The sequence below is a fragment of the Labrus mixtus genome, chromosome 19, assembly GCF_963584025.1.
Source record: "Labrus mixtus chromosome 19, fLabMix1.1, whole genome shotgun sequence".
NCBI classification, from domain to species: domain Eukaryota; kingdom Metazoa; phylum Chordata; class Actinopteri; order Labriformes; family Labridae; genus Labrus; species Labrus mixtus.
The window spans coordinates 11,804,240-11,822,498 of NC_083630.1; the positions used below are offsets into that span (position 1 = coordinate 11,804,240).

At 40.0% G+C, this 18,259-nt stretch overlaps 1 protein-coding gene across 1 annotated transcript in view; it reads left to right on the forward strand.

The window, feature by feature from the left end:
- Positions 1 to 18,259, forward strand: part of LOC132994362 (contactin-associated protein-like 2) — a 239,995-nt gene that overhangs the window by 99,977 nt on the left and 121,759 nt on the right. Inside the window, exon 3 of the mRNA XM_061064673.1 lies at positions 10,204 to 10,397. Coding sequence (XP_060920656.1) covers positions 10,204 to 10,397 — 194 coding nt within the window. The remainder of the gene's footprint in view (positions 1 to 10,203; positions 10,398 to 18,259) is intronic.

Consider the following 18,259-nt stretch of genomic DNA (forward strand, 5'->3'; position numbering starts at 1 on the left):
TTCGTCCCTCGATCACATCCTTGACTTCTCCCGTTCTCCCTCTCGATCTTCTTTTCTTACACCCTCGGTCCCATTCTCCATTTTCTCGGCTTGTCCCCTTTTTCTTTTCTTCCCAGACCTCATTATCCATTTTTCCTCTCTCGCATTCTCAGTCTGACGCATACTGTACTTTTCCCAAGTTTTAAAAAGTTTTAAAAGTTTGACTGTAACCCTTTCTTTTCAAACACAGGATGTCACAGAACTGCAGCAAAACTCTTCTCCGACTTCCTGCACAATTAGTCACATCCGTCCTCTCCTTTCACGCATTTCTTTCACTTTGTCATCTGGCAAAAAAAAGTTCTTTGATGTACAGTACATAGCTGTTCCACTCCATCGTTAATGGCGGTCCGCTCCTAATTAAATCACTCCGTCTCCCTCTGCTCCCTTTGCTCCATGACAGATAGATGAAGTAGCAGAGGGCTAACCAGCTGTTTTCCCTCCATGTCATTTTTTCTGGCGACCTTGCATCTTAACAAAGACGTCTCATTTTCTCTACATGTGATTTGCAGACTATGAGAAACACATTCTCACATGGTCTCTCGGGTGCATAAAGGAGTGTGTTAAAACCGCTAATGTGCTGAGAGAAATGTTGTTATTTAAACCCACTCACCCACACGTGTTCCCACACTGTTAGTAAGACAGAGGAGAGACATTCTTCTCGTTATGTTCTTTGCTTTGACACTGTCACTTTTGTTTGTGTGTCATGCCTGTCACCAGCTTCTCACCACTTGTCCAAAAACCACTCTGTGCCTTCATTACTTACTCTCAAAACTCTGATATTCCCATTGTGTTTGAGAACTATTTTTCCTTGTTTTTTGTCTCTCACACACACTTGTCTTGCCCACATTTTCTTTCTGCTGTGTCTACTCTATTCCTCTCGTCTGAGAGTAACTATCAGTACTGTAAAAGCCATTTACCCATTCAAGCAGTTCTATTAAATCACATATTTTTCACTTCCCTGCTGTGCTGCAACAGATAAAACCTCATATTGCATCACAAACATACACAGATGTTTACTCTCCACTCTTCCGTTTTTTTACTTTCTTTATATTCTACATACATACTGCACTGTATGTATTTATGTTTCCACGCTCACACCCCAAGGAGCTATGGACAGCCCTGTGACATGTCCAATAAGTTGAGCTCTGATCATCTGTATCTGTGAAAAACAACAAAGAGGTCGTGAGTCGACTTCACAGCCCAGTTAGAGACGAGCAGAGCAGAGGGAAAAAACGGTGCTTGGACTTGCTGATTTCAAGTTCAAAGCCACCAAAGGGAGCTTTTATATCTTTGCTTGCGGTCTGGTCAAATAACACATGTCTGAATTGAGATGTGATACAAGAAAAATAGCTACACATTGCAGTAGTTGACAGTTTCAAAAGACAACCATTTTTGGGAATGGTTTCTAGAGGCACTCCAAGGTTTAATTTTCTCTCCTTTGAGTTCCCTCTGTCTTTCCTTAGTCAGCACTTTTCTGCTGATATATCTTTCTGTGACTTGCACAATCCCAGGATCACTTTTTTGTGACAACTTTTTTTTTTAATGTAAAGATGGACTAGTATAGTGAGTATAATCCATACCCTTATAACATTCATTGTTTCCAAGATTAGAGAAGCAGAGATAAATATCAGGCAAGGCAATCTCTTAGTTTCACCTCGTTTGCTAATGTTAGCTTGGACCATTGTGAAGCAGCAGGGTTAGAGAAGATCAGCATGTTCTAGTTGACTTGAGATTTTTTATAAAGACACATTATAGTAGCATGTCTTCAGTCAACTAGAACTGGCTGATCCTCTCTCCCCTGCTGCATCACAATGGTCCAAGCTAACAGGTCACAGGTGGCTGGAGCTGATCCCAGCTGTCATTGGTCGAGAGGCGTGGTACACCCGGGACTGGTCGCCAGTCAATCACAGGGCTGATATAGAGACACACAACCAGCCACACTCACATTCACACCTACGGGCAAATTAAAGTCAACAATTAACCTAACAAGCATGTATTTGGACTTTGGGAGAAAGCCGGAGCACCCATAGAGAACCCACAAATCCACAGGGAGAACATGCAAACTCAACATAAAAAGGCTCCAGTGCCAGACCCTAGATGTCCAATTATAATCAAACATTCAACAAAGCTGCATGGATGATGGTAAATATATTGACATACACTCTTAAAAATACACATACACATACATTAAATATGTATTTGCCCACAATCAGCACTGGTATCTGTACAATGCTACTACAACACATACTTCTAGATGTGCTTCCTGTGCTACAATGCAGCGTTATCTGTCTCATCACAGAACTTGTTTTGCTGGTCTGGAGAAACTGCCAGCCACCTTTTTTGGCCTTGGTCAGCCTCTTTTATCTCAGAAAGAACCTGTCTTTGTGAATTCCTTTGAACCAGCACTGACCCGTGAAGGGCAACCACACAAGGACAATTTCCCAGAGGCAGCTTTGAGGTAGCAGATTAATCTGATTTCAAACATGTGGGGAAAAAAATGGCAGCATCAATGTGGTCACAGAAACGTGTCTGAATTCAAATGCATTAAAAGGATGTACTGTAGTGAAACCATACAAGATACAGTTCTCGACAAAAAGATTCAAAGAAGTTGCAGAATGGGCTGATAATACTGCTCAGGTATCATCAATACATGTGAATTTCCCCAGTGTGAAAAAATCTGATTGGATTTTTAATGGTCATGAAAAGATTTTCGATCTGTTTAACTGTAGCTGTTATGAACTAATCAGTTATTTTGTAGCAATTTTTATGTGTTCAGTCAATTAAACGAAAGAAACTCATGAAGCAGAGTTGCCTCTTTAAAACGCTTTTGCTGCCGACCAACAGTAAAAACTTTAAAGTTTTCAATTAGGGTCTGACTCTAACTCCCTTTTGTATGGTTGCTGGGAAGTGACAAACATTACAAAATGTGAAACTCTTTTACAAAGCTTGAGACAAATTTCCATTTTGTAAAACATTTTTACATTTAATAAAACACAATTACATAATCAAAACACTTTTACCAGTCCCGAAACAAATTTAAAATCAATCAAATCTTGCCAGAAAAGGAATGTACCAAACGCCACAAGTGATCCGGAAGTGATTTAGTGAGCGGTCAATTTGTGTGTTTTGGCGGAAAGACCCTATGTGACTAAATTATGTTTTGTCTGATTAGTGGAAACCACTACACAGTTGATTTTTCTCCCTTGTGCTAGGGACATTTACACAACAGAACTTCTGTGACCCTGATGAAGATAATTTTACATCATATGAAGAGAAACAGGCAAAGCTAACTTCTTACCCTTTGTTCTCTTTATAAAAAATACATAACAATTGAAGAATTGTTTTTTTCTTTTCAACCTGAATGCTCCAACAATTCTCCTACACTCTACCTGCTTAACTTGTGCACTCTAAGGGGCTGGCTACACGACAAAATCTACAGGACCAATTCCTTTTACCGACCCAGTCACCAAACATTTACGAAGTTAAAACAGTAAATATCTTGTTCTTTTTCGAAAATCACATTAAGGTACTAAAAATGTAACGGAATGATAAGATAGCTAGAAAACATTTCCGCACCATCCTTTTCAAGAAGGGCCCGACCCAAAAGGGATTTTTGGGGCCGATACCATTATCGATAATAGGAAGGGAAAAAATCTGATACAAATACAGTGTTTCCCACACATAGACAATACTTGGGCGGGCCACCCAGGTAGATTTATGGCCGCCTGAGTATATTTCCAACCTGTTTTTATTTATTTTTTCATTCATTTAAAACATTGCTGCGAACGGGGGAGAGAGAGCTAGGAGTTTTGCTGCACAGAGCCATGCGTGCGAGCCTGCACTCACTCGCGGGCCCATGGCTCTGTGCAGCAAAACTCCTATCTCGACTCCTGCGAGGAGACGGGGGAGACAGGAAACAAAAGAACGAAAGCACATCAGCTTCAGAGAAAGAGAGAAAAGGTCCGCTGTCTGCACCCCTCTTTCTAAATGCACCTTGCGCCAATCAAAACTGAAGCATGGCTTCGTTTTAAAAATGTTAATATACAGCTGCTTGCTGCTGATGCTGTGCTAAACTTCTATAAATAACGGAATATCAAGTGGAACTTTTCAAAACGCGAGGCATACGTCCTGGTGTTTGTGTCTGTGTGCGTGCGTGGATAAATTGAACAGATTAAAGTTGTTTGTTGCAAATAAATGACGATCGTCTGCGAAACAAGAACGGCAACTCTGCAATGAATAATTCCACAAAATGCAGCAAAGAAAGCAACACATTAAGGACTTCCATCAGTTTCAGTATAGAGAAAAACTAGGTGGCAATGCTCCTCTACTGTCAGCCTGTCTAGCTTTTATGCTACATTCTCTCTTTTCTTCTTGGCTTGTACTTAATCCAAAAGCTTTGTCCTGAGCTCCATCTCCTGATCTTTCTCTCTGTGTTACTCGCCTTTCTCCCTTTCTTTTGTATCTTCCACCGAAGGGCTTGCTTTGCCCTTCTCTGCTCCCCTGTCCTCTCCCCTATCCTCCTCCTGCTCCACTTTTTCTCCCCAAACATCTGTGTGTGTGACAGGTGATAGAACAATGACATTCCTCTGGCACTCCTCACCCCTCCCCATTTTCCCTTCCAATTTCTTTCCTCCTTTTTCCGTCGCCGATAGTCCTGTTCGCTCTGTCTCGCTCTCTCAACTCCTGTTTCTCCTCCACCTGTCTCCTCTATCTTCTCCACTTTATTCTGTCAAACTCTTCTAGTTTTCCTCCTCTCTCTCTCTCTCTCTGGCTTTCACTTTTCACTGCACCTCTGTTCTTTTTTAATATGTCAACCTCCCTCCCCCCCTTCATAACCTCTGTCAAGCCGCCCCTCCTACCCTCTCACCTCTCATCTGTTCTTCCTCTCCAGTCCTCTCCCCTCCTCTCTAATCTAAGACAGCATTTGGCCGTCTCACTTTTTGCTTCCACACATCCTTTATTTGTGTCTTTTTTTCGTCTTCTGACACCAGACATCAGCTAGCCTCTCCTAAATGCTTGCTATCACTTCAACGATCTTTTGAACCCCTTACGTTACGGACTGTTCAATCTATTGTTCTTTCCCTTGTTCACATCTGTTACTTCTGGTCACCCCATATACCTAACATGCTTTACTCTCTATCCTCTTCAACCCCAGTCCACATGTCCTTTAATTCACCCCTTTAAGAAAAAACATCAATCACAAAGTTGATCCTGGCTTGACTTCAGAAGCAAGAAGTTGTGAAATCCTCTGACAAGGTGTTTTGAACTTAGTTGTTGGACTCAAAAAAGACTCAACCAGACTAAGTTGTGAGTCATTTTTGCCACCATTTATTGTATCTGTAACATATATATAACATTTTATCTTCTCATTTTATTTTAGATAAAAACCTGCGGCCAAACAGTTTCAGTAAAAGAACCAAAACCAGAAATAACACTGAAAAAATTTAGAGATGCAGGTTGGAAGGTCATGAAGGAATTATGGGCAATTTAAATATTAGCAGGACTTGTGACTGATCAGGAATAAATGACAAGTATGGAGCATGGCAAGAAAGGCTGAGGGGATGATGATGGAGGGATGGTGAATGGGAAATCTGGCAAATGTATGTATGAAGGGGACTGGCAGTAGACTAAGGCTACATATTATGTGATTGCAGCATACAAATTTAGAGTATTTTCTTGACATGGAACGTTCAGTGTTTCTTCTATCTTACAGTACCCAACACCAGTGCATAGAAGGTGTTCACTCTGTCTAAACTAAAGCACTATAGTATGGAAGAGATTAGTGATCAGAATTCAAATGATAAAGCTAATTTGAAAATTAAAATCCATTAACAGAAATGCTTTTTAATTTTCAGAATATGAGTGTATTCTTTGACTCAAAAATAAAATGATGACTAATTTATCTAATTTGCATTTTAGTTTTCTGACGTCTGACGTCACTTTCCTGCGCCGTCCACTTAGCCATATTATTTTCGAGTTGGTTTGAATTATGATCACTTTTTAGCAGGGCAAGTTTGAAAACGATAAGCCAAAGACTTTTTAGTTTTCATTTGAATGATGTCATACAATATGCATACATAGAGAGTAAAAGTATAATGCAAACTGGATGACTGAATATTAATTTTTAATATAGGTCAAATAATGAACCTATATTCTGAAAGTTAAAACGCGTTTCTGTTACTGTATTTTCATTGTAAAATTAGCTTTTTCATTTGAATTATGATGCAAATTTAGTGGGGCATTTTTTGAAATTGAAAGAGCAAATTCTATTAGTCAGTAATTGATTTAGTCAAAGAATGTGCATTTTTGAATTTGAAAACTAAAATTCAAATTAGATAAATTAGTCATCATTTTATTTTTGAGTCAAAGAATACACTCATATTCTGAAAATTAAAAAGCATTTCTGTTAATGGATTTTAATTTTCAAATTAGCTTTATCATTTAAATTATGATCACTAATCGCTTCCATACGATAGAGAAGACAGAATTAGCAATACAAACCTTGATTGCCAGCAGGCAGTTACAACAAATTAAGGCCTTTAACAATGTATCAAAAATAGCTGACTACTTGCTTTAGGATTCTCCGTGACAAAAACAGCAATATGGCTAGCTTTGATTTCATTTCACTCCATGCCAATAAAGAAGTAGGGTACGGAAACACCAAGGGGTTTGAATCCTTGAGAGGTCCTGAGATTTCTTGGGTTCAAATATTAGACAAGCTTTTAAAATGTCATCACCGCTCAAAATTTATGACAAATAGTGGTGTGTTGGGTGCTGTGAAGAAAGATAGAAATCCAAAGATCAGGATGTGGAGCATGGAGCATGGAGAAGAGTATGTCTGCTTCCCATTCTCACCAGGGTTCTGGCCTCATCTATCACCTCTTTTACCATAACAACATTGCTCCCTTTTTGTCCCTTTTTTTTTCTTCCCATCCACATGCTATTTCATCTCGGGCCTCCCCGGTATCAGAGCCATATAATTCCCTTTCATCGCTCCCTCTTCTCCCCAACTCATCCATCTTTCTTACCCTTACTCATTTCCATTTCTCTGCCTTCTTCTCGTTTCTTGTCACCCCGTCTTCTCAAACCTTCTTTCTGTCACTCTTTCTGACACACTATCTTCAGACCTTGTTCCGAGCTTTGCACTGCCTCTGTCATTGCCCGCTTAGCTTGCTTTCTTAATCTTTATATCGACTGTCTCTTTACTTATCACCATCAGCTCGTCCTTCCCTTTCCAGATTCCTCACCCTCCCGCTCCTCCGTCCTCCTTATGCTCCTTCTTTTTGATTGTGTTTTATCCCGCCAAGGGAATGGCTTTGCTGCAACGTCTTTTTGAGGTATTGACATTTCAACTGATATGGGCCTTGTTATCTGTCAAGGCAGGGGCTGGAGTGTAATGGCTCTGTAATTGGATAAGATATCGGATTTTGTCGGGGGTGAGGGATACATTGCAAACTGCCTCACCCTCTATTTTTTAATATGACCAACATCTCTCATGAGTCCTCCACAATGCTTCGTACCCTTCTTTCCTTCTTGTACTTTATTCATCTTGTTATGCTTCTCTTACCTTGCCCCATAGTTTCTGCTTTCCCCCTCTTTCATTTTCAAATAAATCCATCTCCTCAACTTCTTCTTTCAACCCCTGCACTTTCTTATCTGTATTTGTGTCCTTTTGCAAAGAATCCATCACATAAAAATCAAAGGAGATGGCCGCGACATGGCTTGTTGGAAGTCCATCCACCACCCACTCTTCTTGATAATGATTTCAAAGTCACATTCTGTCACAGGCTCGGCTGTTTGCTGCCCTGATACATCTTCAGTGATGGCTTGTGTTTGTGTGCATGCATCTTTTTCATGCACGCTCACGCACACTGTGTTAATTTCCTTGTATTCCTTACACTGGTTTGACTGCTCCATCAGTAGCATACAGTACACACAATGCCGGCATCATGCCTCTTTGTTTTTTCTTTGTGGCAGAGAAAATCAGGTCAGTGGGATCCTGTTCATGTTTTTCCTTCCCTTCTGTCTAGCCATTCTCTTTTGTTTCTGCATCATTTAACCTGAGGCCCATTTAGCCTGCGAGGTCCAGTGGACTTTTACCCTGACTGGTATACACCTGGAGGTATGATATAGGGTACCTTTTGGAGGACACATAGGTGTCTGTCTAGAAATGAAGGCAGACTTGAGGTTTCAGGCAGGGACTCAAGGACACTGACTGCCACTGAGTGGATTACAAGACACACGCAGCCATCTATTCCAGCAGTCAAGGCTGTAGCCGAGGGAAAATAGCACTGAAAAAAAATCTCTTTTGCTCTTCCAGAGATTGTACCTTTCTTCAAAGCAGTATTTCACCTGCGTAGAATTCCTTTCATTTGCTTTATTGCACCTTTTCTGTAAATCAGATCAGTAACCCCGAACTTGATTTTGAATATATTTAATAACCACATGTGCAAAAAGGTAAAGAGGAAGTTATTTTATTTTACCAAACCTTGAAACAAGTCATTTACCTCTGTTTATTGGACTAATTGAGACTAATTTGTTAGCAAAGCAAACAGATTTGAGCACTGAAAATGTCAGTGAATGTTCCACCAGAGTAAACTTTCACTTTAACCTGCACTCAAGGATGCATATGTTGAAGCAGCTTAGCAAATCAATGGAGATAACCAGATGTGACTGTCAGTAAGAAGTGGATTGAATTTGTGCTGGACAGCATTTGCATTTTCATGTATTTACATATCTGGGAAATGTGCCATCCCTGTTTGACTCTTTTTAAGCACTTAGATATAATCTGTGACAACATTTGAATGTTGTGTTTATAGTCTTATCCTTTGTTGCATTTGAGCTTAATCTACACTTTCGGCAGGACTCCAAAATGTCCTGAATACCAACATTTTAAATGAATCCATCCTGAAACGTCATACATACTTATTGCCTTCCTCTTGAAGTTTAAAGTGTTTGCTGTGCTGGAGGATGAATTAATACATAATACAGGAGAAATGGTTGATACAGGAGCATGCTCTAGCCCTCTGTGCAATATCTTAATGAATCATAATGTCTTCCACAGTAACTCTGATACCTTTCTGGGTTGCGTACTGCTCAATCTAAAAAGGAATCAATTGGCAAAAAAAAACTTCTGAAGGTATCATTAATAACCTCATGATCCTTTATTATGTCACCACAGCTAACTGTTAAAGTAGTGATGGATGGAGTGCTTTTGTTCAAATTTTTTTTTAGTTAGAATGCCAGCATTTTTCCTGCCTTTTCTCCATTTTCATAATGCAAAAGCAGACTCCTCGTTGCTTGTATCTCGGCCTTGCCAATAGTAATGCCTGGTTCAAAAGAGTATTCTTTGGATTCCACATGTTTCAACTCAAGCTTTTAAAACTTAGATGAGCTTTCCTATGTAGCTTGTCTTTGTTTATATGTAACCCTAACTCCCCTGTGCAAAACTCTTAATAAAACATTGTCTTCCACACTTACTCCAGTACATTTCTGTGTTGTGTACTGCCCAATCGAAGAACCAATTGGCAACTGTTGACATTGATAAATGCCTCCTGTAGCAATGGCCAATGTTTCCAGGGAATCCAGAGGTTAGAGATAGAGGAGTTCCATCCATAAAGTCCTCTTCCTGACAATGCCTTTGTGCATAGTTGGTGGAATAACACTGATGCTGATATTTTTCTGTCTGTAACTCAAACTACACTCTCTTCTTGCGCCACCCAGTTATTGTCACATAATAATCTACCTGAATCCAGTGGGTTTTGTGGGGTCTGATAGGCTAAGGTGTTGGTTCAGTGCATTGACTGCCGTTCTTGCTGATACCCATTGACACATTTTAGGCTGTATTAGAGGCAGATATTGATATCCTGTATCAGTATGGGAACAGTTATAAAAGCAGCCCCATGTTGCTCTATGTTTACCACCTGTCTAAAGCTGGTCAGTGCTAACAGTGCTAACTCAGCATGTACATGCCACAGGCAGTCAGTGGCAATATGATACACAGATGAGACAAAAATACTTTCTTCTCCTATTTATTATTTATACCTTGGCTAAGCCATTTGACCTTAGAAAATATCACAGACCAGACACTGATAAATGAAAGGAAGAACTTTGAACACAACCTTTGATTTCTCACTCATTATTTAAATGTCACTGTCTCTACAGGTGCTGGAGGATGGTCACCTTTGGACAGTGACCATTACCAGTGGCTACAGGTGGACCTGGGTTCCAGAAAGCAAGTGAGCGCCATAGCAACACAGGGTCGCTACAGCAGCTCTGATTGGACGACACGGTACCGTCTCCTCTACAGTGACACAGGAAGGAACTGGAAACCATATCACCAAGATGGCAACATTTGGGTGAGTGACCAGTATGTTTGTGTGTACGTGTGGGTGTGAAGGTGTAAATGTGTTTGCACAAAAGCCATTGCAAAGGGACATGTTTATAGTTACAGTAAAACAGATCACGCTAGATCTGTGGTCCATCGGGATCGGGGAGCATGTTGTCCGCGGGTTGATGGAGAAATATAAAAATTAGCTTTCTGTTGCTTTTCTATGAATTGCACTTAAAGATGACAAACTTTGAAAATCAGTTTAACAGTTATTACACAAACAGTTTTTAAGGTTACGGTGGCCATGGGTATACTTTTCAATTTCAAGAAATCCAAAAAATGCATTAACAATGCGAAGCAACAAAACCAATATACAAATAAAACAGGAAAGCTTTCCAGCTTTAACAGATGAGGCCTGCAGGGAGCACTTACTTGTACTAAATAGGAAGGAAATGCATATGCATTTATGAAGTCATTAATTTATAAAAAATATATCTGAGATATACTGTGACCCAGTTCAGGGTAATCATCCTTCGAAGGACTAGTAGCCTGAGTAGAACGCTCTGTCCAAACAGAAATGAGACGTTCTAGTCTAGAGTGGATTTGCTGTTTGCATCATCGGCTACTCCTTCCCTTGCTTTTTCCTTTCTACCTCACTAAATGCCACCCCTGTCACCTAGCACACTCGACAGCTGAACTAGCCATCATAACTGACGTCATGTTACTTAACCTGTTATCATAAAGAAGGCTCCTTTCGTTCTTTAACATAAGAATTGCTAGCTATTCAATTGAAAGCTATGCTTACATTTAAAAGTGTATTACTCTGCCACTTGAAAGTCTGCTGTCTGTTGAAATGGGTGCGCAATTAATCTATATGTTGGGCCAAGAAAGATGCACTGGATGGATCCTGGCCCAGGGAAAGAGGGATGCATTTGTCGGTCACATTGGAAGGAAACTTTGAAATGGATCAGCCTGCGATGCGCAACTATGTGGCAATAGCTGGGCACACATCCGTTTGTTGTTAATCATTGCCATTATTTTCCTATACATTTTTAATGAGGGCGTTAATTTCAAAACTGATTATCAAGACCTTTAAGCTTATTGAGTACTGAGCCAAAATGCCCAGCTCTACCGGGGCGATTTTATTGTGAAATGCTGTTTGACCTACGGAGCACCACTAGTGTGGAGACAGTTTTGACATAGCAAAAAAGTTTCTATGATTTGTAGATTTTCAATACCGACATGTGTAATTAAGAACTCTTAAGAACTGAAATGTATTGACATTGCAAAAGCTGATGTTTTTTTGTTTGTTTTTTGTTTTCAACTTGAAAGTTAACTAGTTATTAATTAACTGATTGACTGCTATCAAAGCTAACGTCTTTGTTAACAGATCAAGGGTTAAAGTCACCTTCTTAACAAACTGTGTCCACCTCTTGTCTTCAAATGCGCCCTCTGAGAGCAGCCCCTGACTTGGGACACAGCAAAGCTTTTTAGGCTGCGGTGGACACACAGCAGGGGCAGGACACACACAGCCCCCCTGACGACTTTGACTTTCTGTAGTCTGAAGCGAAAGAGCTAATTACAACTTGCACAGTGTGTTGTTGTTGTTTTTTTTGCATCTGTGGATTTTTGTTTATAGGTATTAGGCTCTGCATTCATCCCCAAATGGCTCCATAGTTATTCTCCTTCTTAGTACTGTAAGGAATATTTGCAATGACAAATATGGATCCAAACAGTTGAGAGTTAATTACGTAGTTTTTTCTGTACTGCATCATAATCATTTGCAGATTATTTTCTATTTACAAGTGTTTTTCCTCTGCCATTAACCCTGACTTAATGCCTCTATTATTTCTGCAAATACTCCAAAAAACATTCATCTCTTGGATGTTCTTATAGCTGGAGCAGACTTTTTTTCCCTGTATTACCTAGATGTACAACATATATTGCTTTTTAATTTATGGCCTTTGGAACTCAAAATATTGCTTTGCAAATACAGAGCCAATAACTTTAAGCTTTGTATGCCATCAATCACACCCACCCACCAACCACCCCATCCCCCGAGCCGTTTGTTTTTCTGTGTCTCGCCTTAGCTAAAATTTGCATACACACACATGCATGCACACCCACTTGTGCTCCTGCTAGAGCTTAATGTGTGGACCTTCACACGCTTGGACCCTTTTTTGAAGTGTGTGTGCACCAATTTATACAGTAGGTGGTGATAATTTTGGAACTATCAGTGCTATGAGTCAAAAGCACAGTTGGGGATGGTAGGGCGCTTAAGCCTACTTAGTGGTCACACTCAAACACACACACACACACACACACACACACACACACACACAGAGCCTCAATCAGACCTCCTTCCAGCTCATTCAATCACATTCAACTCAATCTCATTCACCACTCGATGAGGTTCACAGAGAGATCCTTTGAGAGAAGGACCCACCTGTCCTGCAGTTTTATGCATGAAGGTTTTATTCAGGAACATTTTGCCACCAATCACAGCCTGCCAATACCCCTCGCTGATGACTTAACTCTAAGTGACCAGATACAGTGCTACGCTTGTTTTATTCTACAATACATTTTTGCCCATAACAGCTGTAACACGAGAATGAAATACTTGAATTGAGGAGTGAAAACACAAGACATAAAACGAAAAGATCTTTGAGATTAACACCAGCATATAATATGTTTTAAGCCGCTGTGCTTGGAAATGTTTGTCTTACCATGGATCAGCATGGTTCATCACTTATTTTTCCCAGTAAACTTACTGCCTTTAGAGAGTGAGTTCAAATACATACATACATACACGAGCTTCATACATTTAGTCATCTGGGTGACACGTTTATCTAAAGGTGCTGACAAAAGAAAGTAAGTTTAGTGCAAAAGAAAACTAACTTCTGCTGCTGCTGCCTGCTAAAGTTAATTAATTATGTTATATTGCATTCAGGTTAATTGATTTCACTAATCAGGTCTTGGAGGAACATGCTGCTTGCAGTCATGTATATCACTTTTTACAGCTTTTTTCGTCCACATTGATAAAAAGTCCTCTCAAACTTTCCGCTCTGTTTCTTGATCCACTGCGTTGACTTCACAGGACTCAAACGTCAGCCTCTTTAATGTCACTTCACTCCACTCTAGATAAGGGTTGTATAGGAATTAAAAACTGCTGAGTGTGAATAATGAGGACAATGACTTTAAAACAGATAGAGAGGACACTTCCCTCTCGGCTCATTGAAGCCTCCTATGGTACAACTCAGTGACTGCTATGAAAGTTTTATGAGTGCCTGTATCCGCATCAGAGATCACTCCACTACACGGAGGTGGTCTGCTGTTGGCTTTTTTTTTCTTTTTCAAGAAACAGAAGACTTTAAATAAGCTACGTACCAAATATAACCAGATTCATTTAGATGATAATAACATCATATTGATTATAACGTATACTTTCAAATCAGGAACAGAAAGATCAATCTATGAAAAACTGTACAAACAAAGAAAAAAAAGACAACTATATCACAAAAAACTTGAAAATGATCAATCTTAAGTTCTTTATTCAGTCTGCCTTGAAGTGCAAACCGAGGTCAGAAATCCACTCAGCTCCCACCTGAAACAGGATCACTGTTCGAGTGATTAGCAAGAAGTGTCAAAAAATCTCTCCCATTGTGCCATTACTTTTGTGTCCAGAAGGGTCTGTTACCAAATGCTGCATTTTATCGATCTGTAGTGTCAGGGCGACAGGACAGATTCACACCGAAAGACTGTAAAAGATAGACGGCATGACAGCACCACAAAAGTGAAGCCAGATCACAATCATCGGCCTTAAGGATGATGATGATGACAATGGTTTTGATATTGTTGATGATGATGGTAATGACCATGGTTTTGTTTGATAACGACGATTTTAAGATGATTCCTACACTAATTAGAGCTCTCAAGACCTGCCGTTAATGTTGTAGTTTTGCCTCTTGCCTGTCAGCACCTCGGTGTCCAATCGGACTCAAACTGATCATTTGCAGTTACTGACATTTTTTCCTCTTTTCTAGATCCTTGCTTGTGTTGTACTTACTCTCTGATGTACGTCGCTTTAGATAAAAGTGTCTGCTAAGTGAACTGTTAAATCATCCTTTATCGCCCCCTGGTGACCGGCTGAAGTACAGTTCAAATATAGTTACTGTTATTATAGCTATTAATTTATTTTTTGGAGTTTAGTTTTAAGTAGTGATCTATTGCTAGAGAAAGGAGGTTTCAAATAATGATTGACAGCTTCAATATCGTGGAGCTGTGTACACGAGATTAGGAGAGTGGAGGAGGAGCAGTGAGTGGAAACGTAACAAACATTTAGAAGGCTGGTACATCTTTATATCCAGTCAATAATTCATGCAAAAACAAAATGTATTCAATTCCACTCTTATTTAAAATGATGTTATTTACACATTGTAAAATCAAGGTTTCACTCTTCTTCTTAACATATTCAGATATAATGTATCACTACAACAGTTTTCTATTTTTTCAAGCTCGAGCAAACACAAAAACAACAAGACCTCCCGAAACACAAATTTCTCCACGGCCTGACTGTTTTGTCCTGTAAACTTATCAATAAAAACAAAAGACCAGACCACGCTGGACTGATTTCCCCTGCCTCTCTTTGAAAGAAGCAGACATTCACAACAGGCCAGACTCTGGGCTGGTCTGAAACAGGGTCCAGTTGCAAAAACAGGGAAAAAAAGCTTCCACTTCTTGTTTGTAATTATCTGGAGATCTGTTTTCTGGAAAGGCCTGTCTTCAGCTGTCAAAACAGACAAACACAAACCCAGAGAAAAATGAAAGATAAGGAAATACATGCAGCTAGTGAATGACGTGACAGAAAGATGGTGAGCTGCTGAAAAAGTAGATAATTGTTGTATTTGCAGCTGTGCCAGGATTGTTTCATGGGATACAAACAAACCAACTTTCATGTGACGCGTGTTTGCAAAGCAAGTGATGTGTGCTGGCGTGTGTGTGAGAGACAGTTCAGACACCAGGGCCGTTCACTGAGCAGCTGTAGCAAAGGGATCGGCTTGATCTTTCTTGAATGACTGCAGCCCTGGAGGTCCAAACGCACAACAAGGAGACGGGCTAGAGCTCCCAGCTTCCTTCATTATTCCCGTTTTCCTACTTTTCCCTTCATTGCTTTTCCTCCACTGATCTTGTACACTCTTAAAAAATGTTCAGCTCCATACTTTTGGGATTTTAGAAACTGTAGAAAATTGTAGAAACACAGCATGTTCAGTAGTGTAATATTTATTTAAATTTATGCATTTACCCACAGAAGCTTTCAAAACAGATACAAAACAGATATTTTTCGGTTGGATTTCAGAAAGATTCCCGAGTGCACCATTTTTTTAATGCAGTACTGCACTTCACTTCTAAAATAGCTTTTTTACATTGAATAAATATATATTAATATGAGGCTTTAACTAGGCTTAACAATCTATAAAGGCATGCACACAAACACTGAGTAAAAACTAAAAAGTTGCCTCACTTTGTGGCCTTTCTCACCATAAATGATTTATCTTCTTGATTAATCAAAACGCAAAGTGTGTCTAAGCTCTTAAGTTGCCCAACACGTACACACACATATAGCAAAATGAATTGCCAAACTTGCACAAAGTGACACGCGCACACACACACACACACACACAAATACCCAATGACTCATTGGTTTGCTGGTTAGTGATTTGACTTTGGAGTACAAGGAATTAAATGGTTGACTAGGCAGACTTTTCAGAGGTGTTCAGCATCCATAAGATTGTTTTCCTTTTTTTGTCTTCATCCTCCTCTTCTTCCTTTTTTCACTCCCCTATCCCTCTTTCTGCCCTACACTCTGCATAGTAAGGTCTTTGAATTGAGCTGTTCATTCAGCCAAGCACAGATAAGTGGCAAATAGGAGTAAGAACACAATAGCGAAATCCCCAAAAAAGAAGCTGGAAAATCGGCACAGGGGGATTGGGCCGTTAGGGCATGAAGACGCAAACAGTTTCTCTCGCTATCTCTCTCCCTCTTTCTCTCATAGCTTTACAAATGGATGGGACGGGAATTGGACAAAAATAAGTAGCCGTTCTTACAGTCTGCCAAATCCTCTCTAGGCAGACAGAATTCAGACATTTTTTGAAATATTTTTTTTCAAACTATGAAATGAGCTTATGGGTGATATAGTATTTGAACGTTTCAGGAAGGTTTAAATGGCAAGGTGGTGTGTGGGCGGTTGTGTGTATACTTGCATATGTGCTTTCGTGTGCGCATGCAAATTGATCCATTTGTGCCTTTATGTGCTTCAAATCCTGAGCTAGAACCACGGGCAGTGTGGAAACTGAATAGTAAAAGGAAAGGATGATGGGAAAGGAGGATTTAGAGGACTTGAAGGTAAAACAGTGTGTGTTGGGGGGGGGGGGGGGGGGGGGGGGGGGGGACTGGTAACTGGTTCTAATAACTGTGATGGAGGAATTTAAGAAGAAATTCTCCTGATTATATGTCCCTTTCCTGAAAGCTTTGGAAATGGCCACATTAATATAAACTGGTGCCACTGACAAATGACCAAATTTAGCTTGGTCTACTCAAATACCAAGTGGTGTATAGTGCAGGGTATAAGCAGGTGTACTGAGTATACCCACTTATTTTTCAGTCTCCATAGGGTATAAAAACTTCTAAATCCCCTCTGATTCACACCGATGAAGTGACAATATTTGTGGTATTCTGCAATTTTTTTCCTAGGATGGATAAGGGGTGACTCTCACTGCTCCGTCTAAACTGGCTCATTAGCACTAACTAAATATTCAGAAGGAGTCTTATAGATATCACTGTTTATAACAGAGGCAGATTATCCCCTGCTGGACATGCCACATAAAAAAAAAAGAGAGTATACCCACCTACTTCTTTATGCACCACTACACCACTGCAAATACCTACCAATTTGATGTAGCCTTTTTCTTGCCAGATGTGTAAGGGTTTGGGAAAGCGGGATGCAATTGCTGACCCTGGGTATCTTAAGATATCTTAAAATTGGAAGCAATAAAATAGGAGGGGACAAGAAACCAAAAAGTTACAAGCAAAACAAAAAGGCTCTCTTTTCTAAATAAAAACAAGATTAGAAACAAAACCACTGCTGCCGAGCAGCTGACAAGAAACTAGATCAAAGGGGAGACCCCATCAGGCCTGTATTTACAAAGAAACAAAAAGGCTGGGTCAGAAATTCCCCAGCACTAACAAACTGCACTTGTAGAGCTGCTAGAACCCATAAGTAAACCCACCGAGGAAAGTCAAGTCAAGCACAAACTGTTGCAACTCAATGATACATATAACCTTGATACATCTGGACCAAATCAGGGCCAATCAGTCACACACACACACCTGACACTGACCAAGATGATTAGCTCCACACAGTGTGATCTCCCTCACAAGATGACTGTGAGCTGTTTTTGTGTAACTTGTGACTTAACTGTCTCTCCACTGTACTGAAGGAGAAAGTGGTGCTTAGGTGTGATTTTATCCCATCCGGTATCTGAAATACTTTATTGTTCATGCAAATTGCATGTAAAGTAAAAAAAAAAAAAACATCAACAGACATCAGACCATTTTTCCCAGGCTGGGATTTAAGAGAGTGCACAAATGTGTAGAACAAAATGGTAATAAGACAAGGGACTGTAAACCTCATCACAAGCCTCAGTGAATCTCTGGAGAGTCTGAAATCAGCTTAAATATGAAGCGATGTGAACAGGGACTGTCTGACATGTACTTTGAGCTGAAAACAAGACACACTTTCCTCTTCCAACCCTCTGCAGTCAGAGAGTCTTATGGCAGGCACATTAGATATTTAGAGCATAGACTGTAAATAGAGTCCTAATTATTATGTAT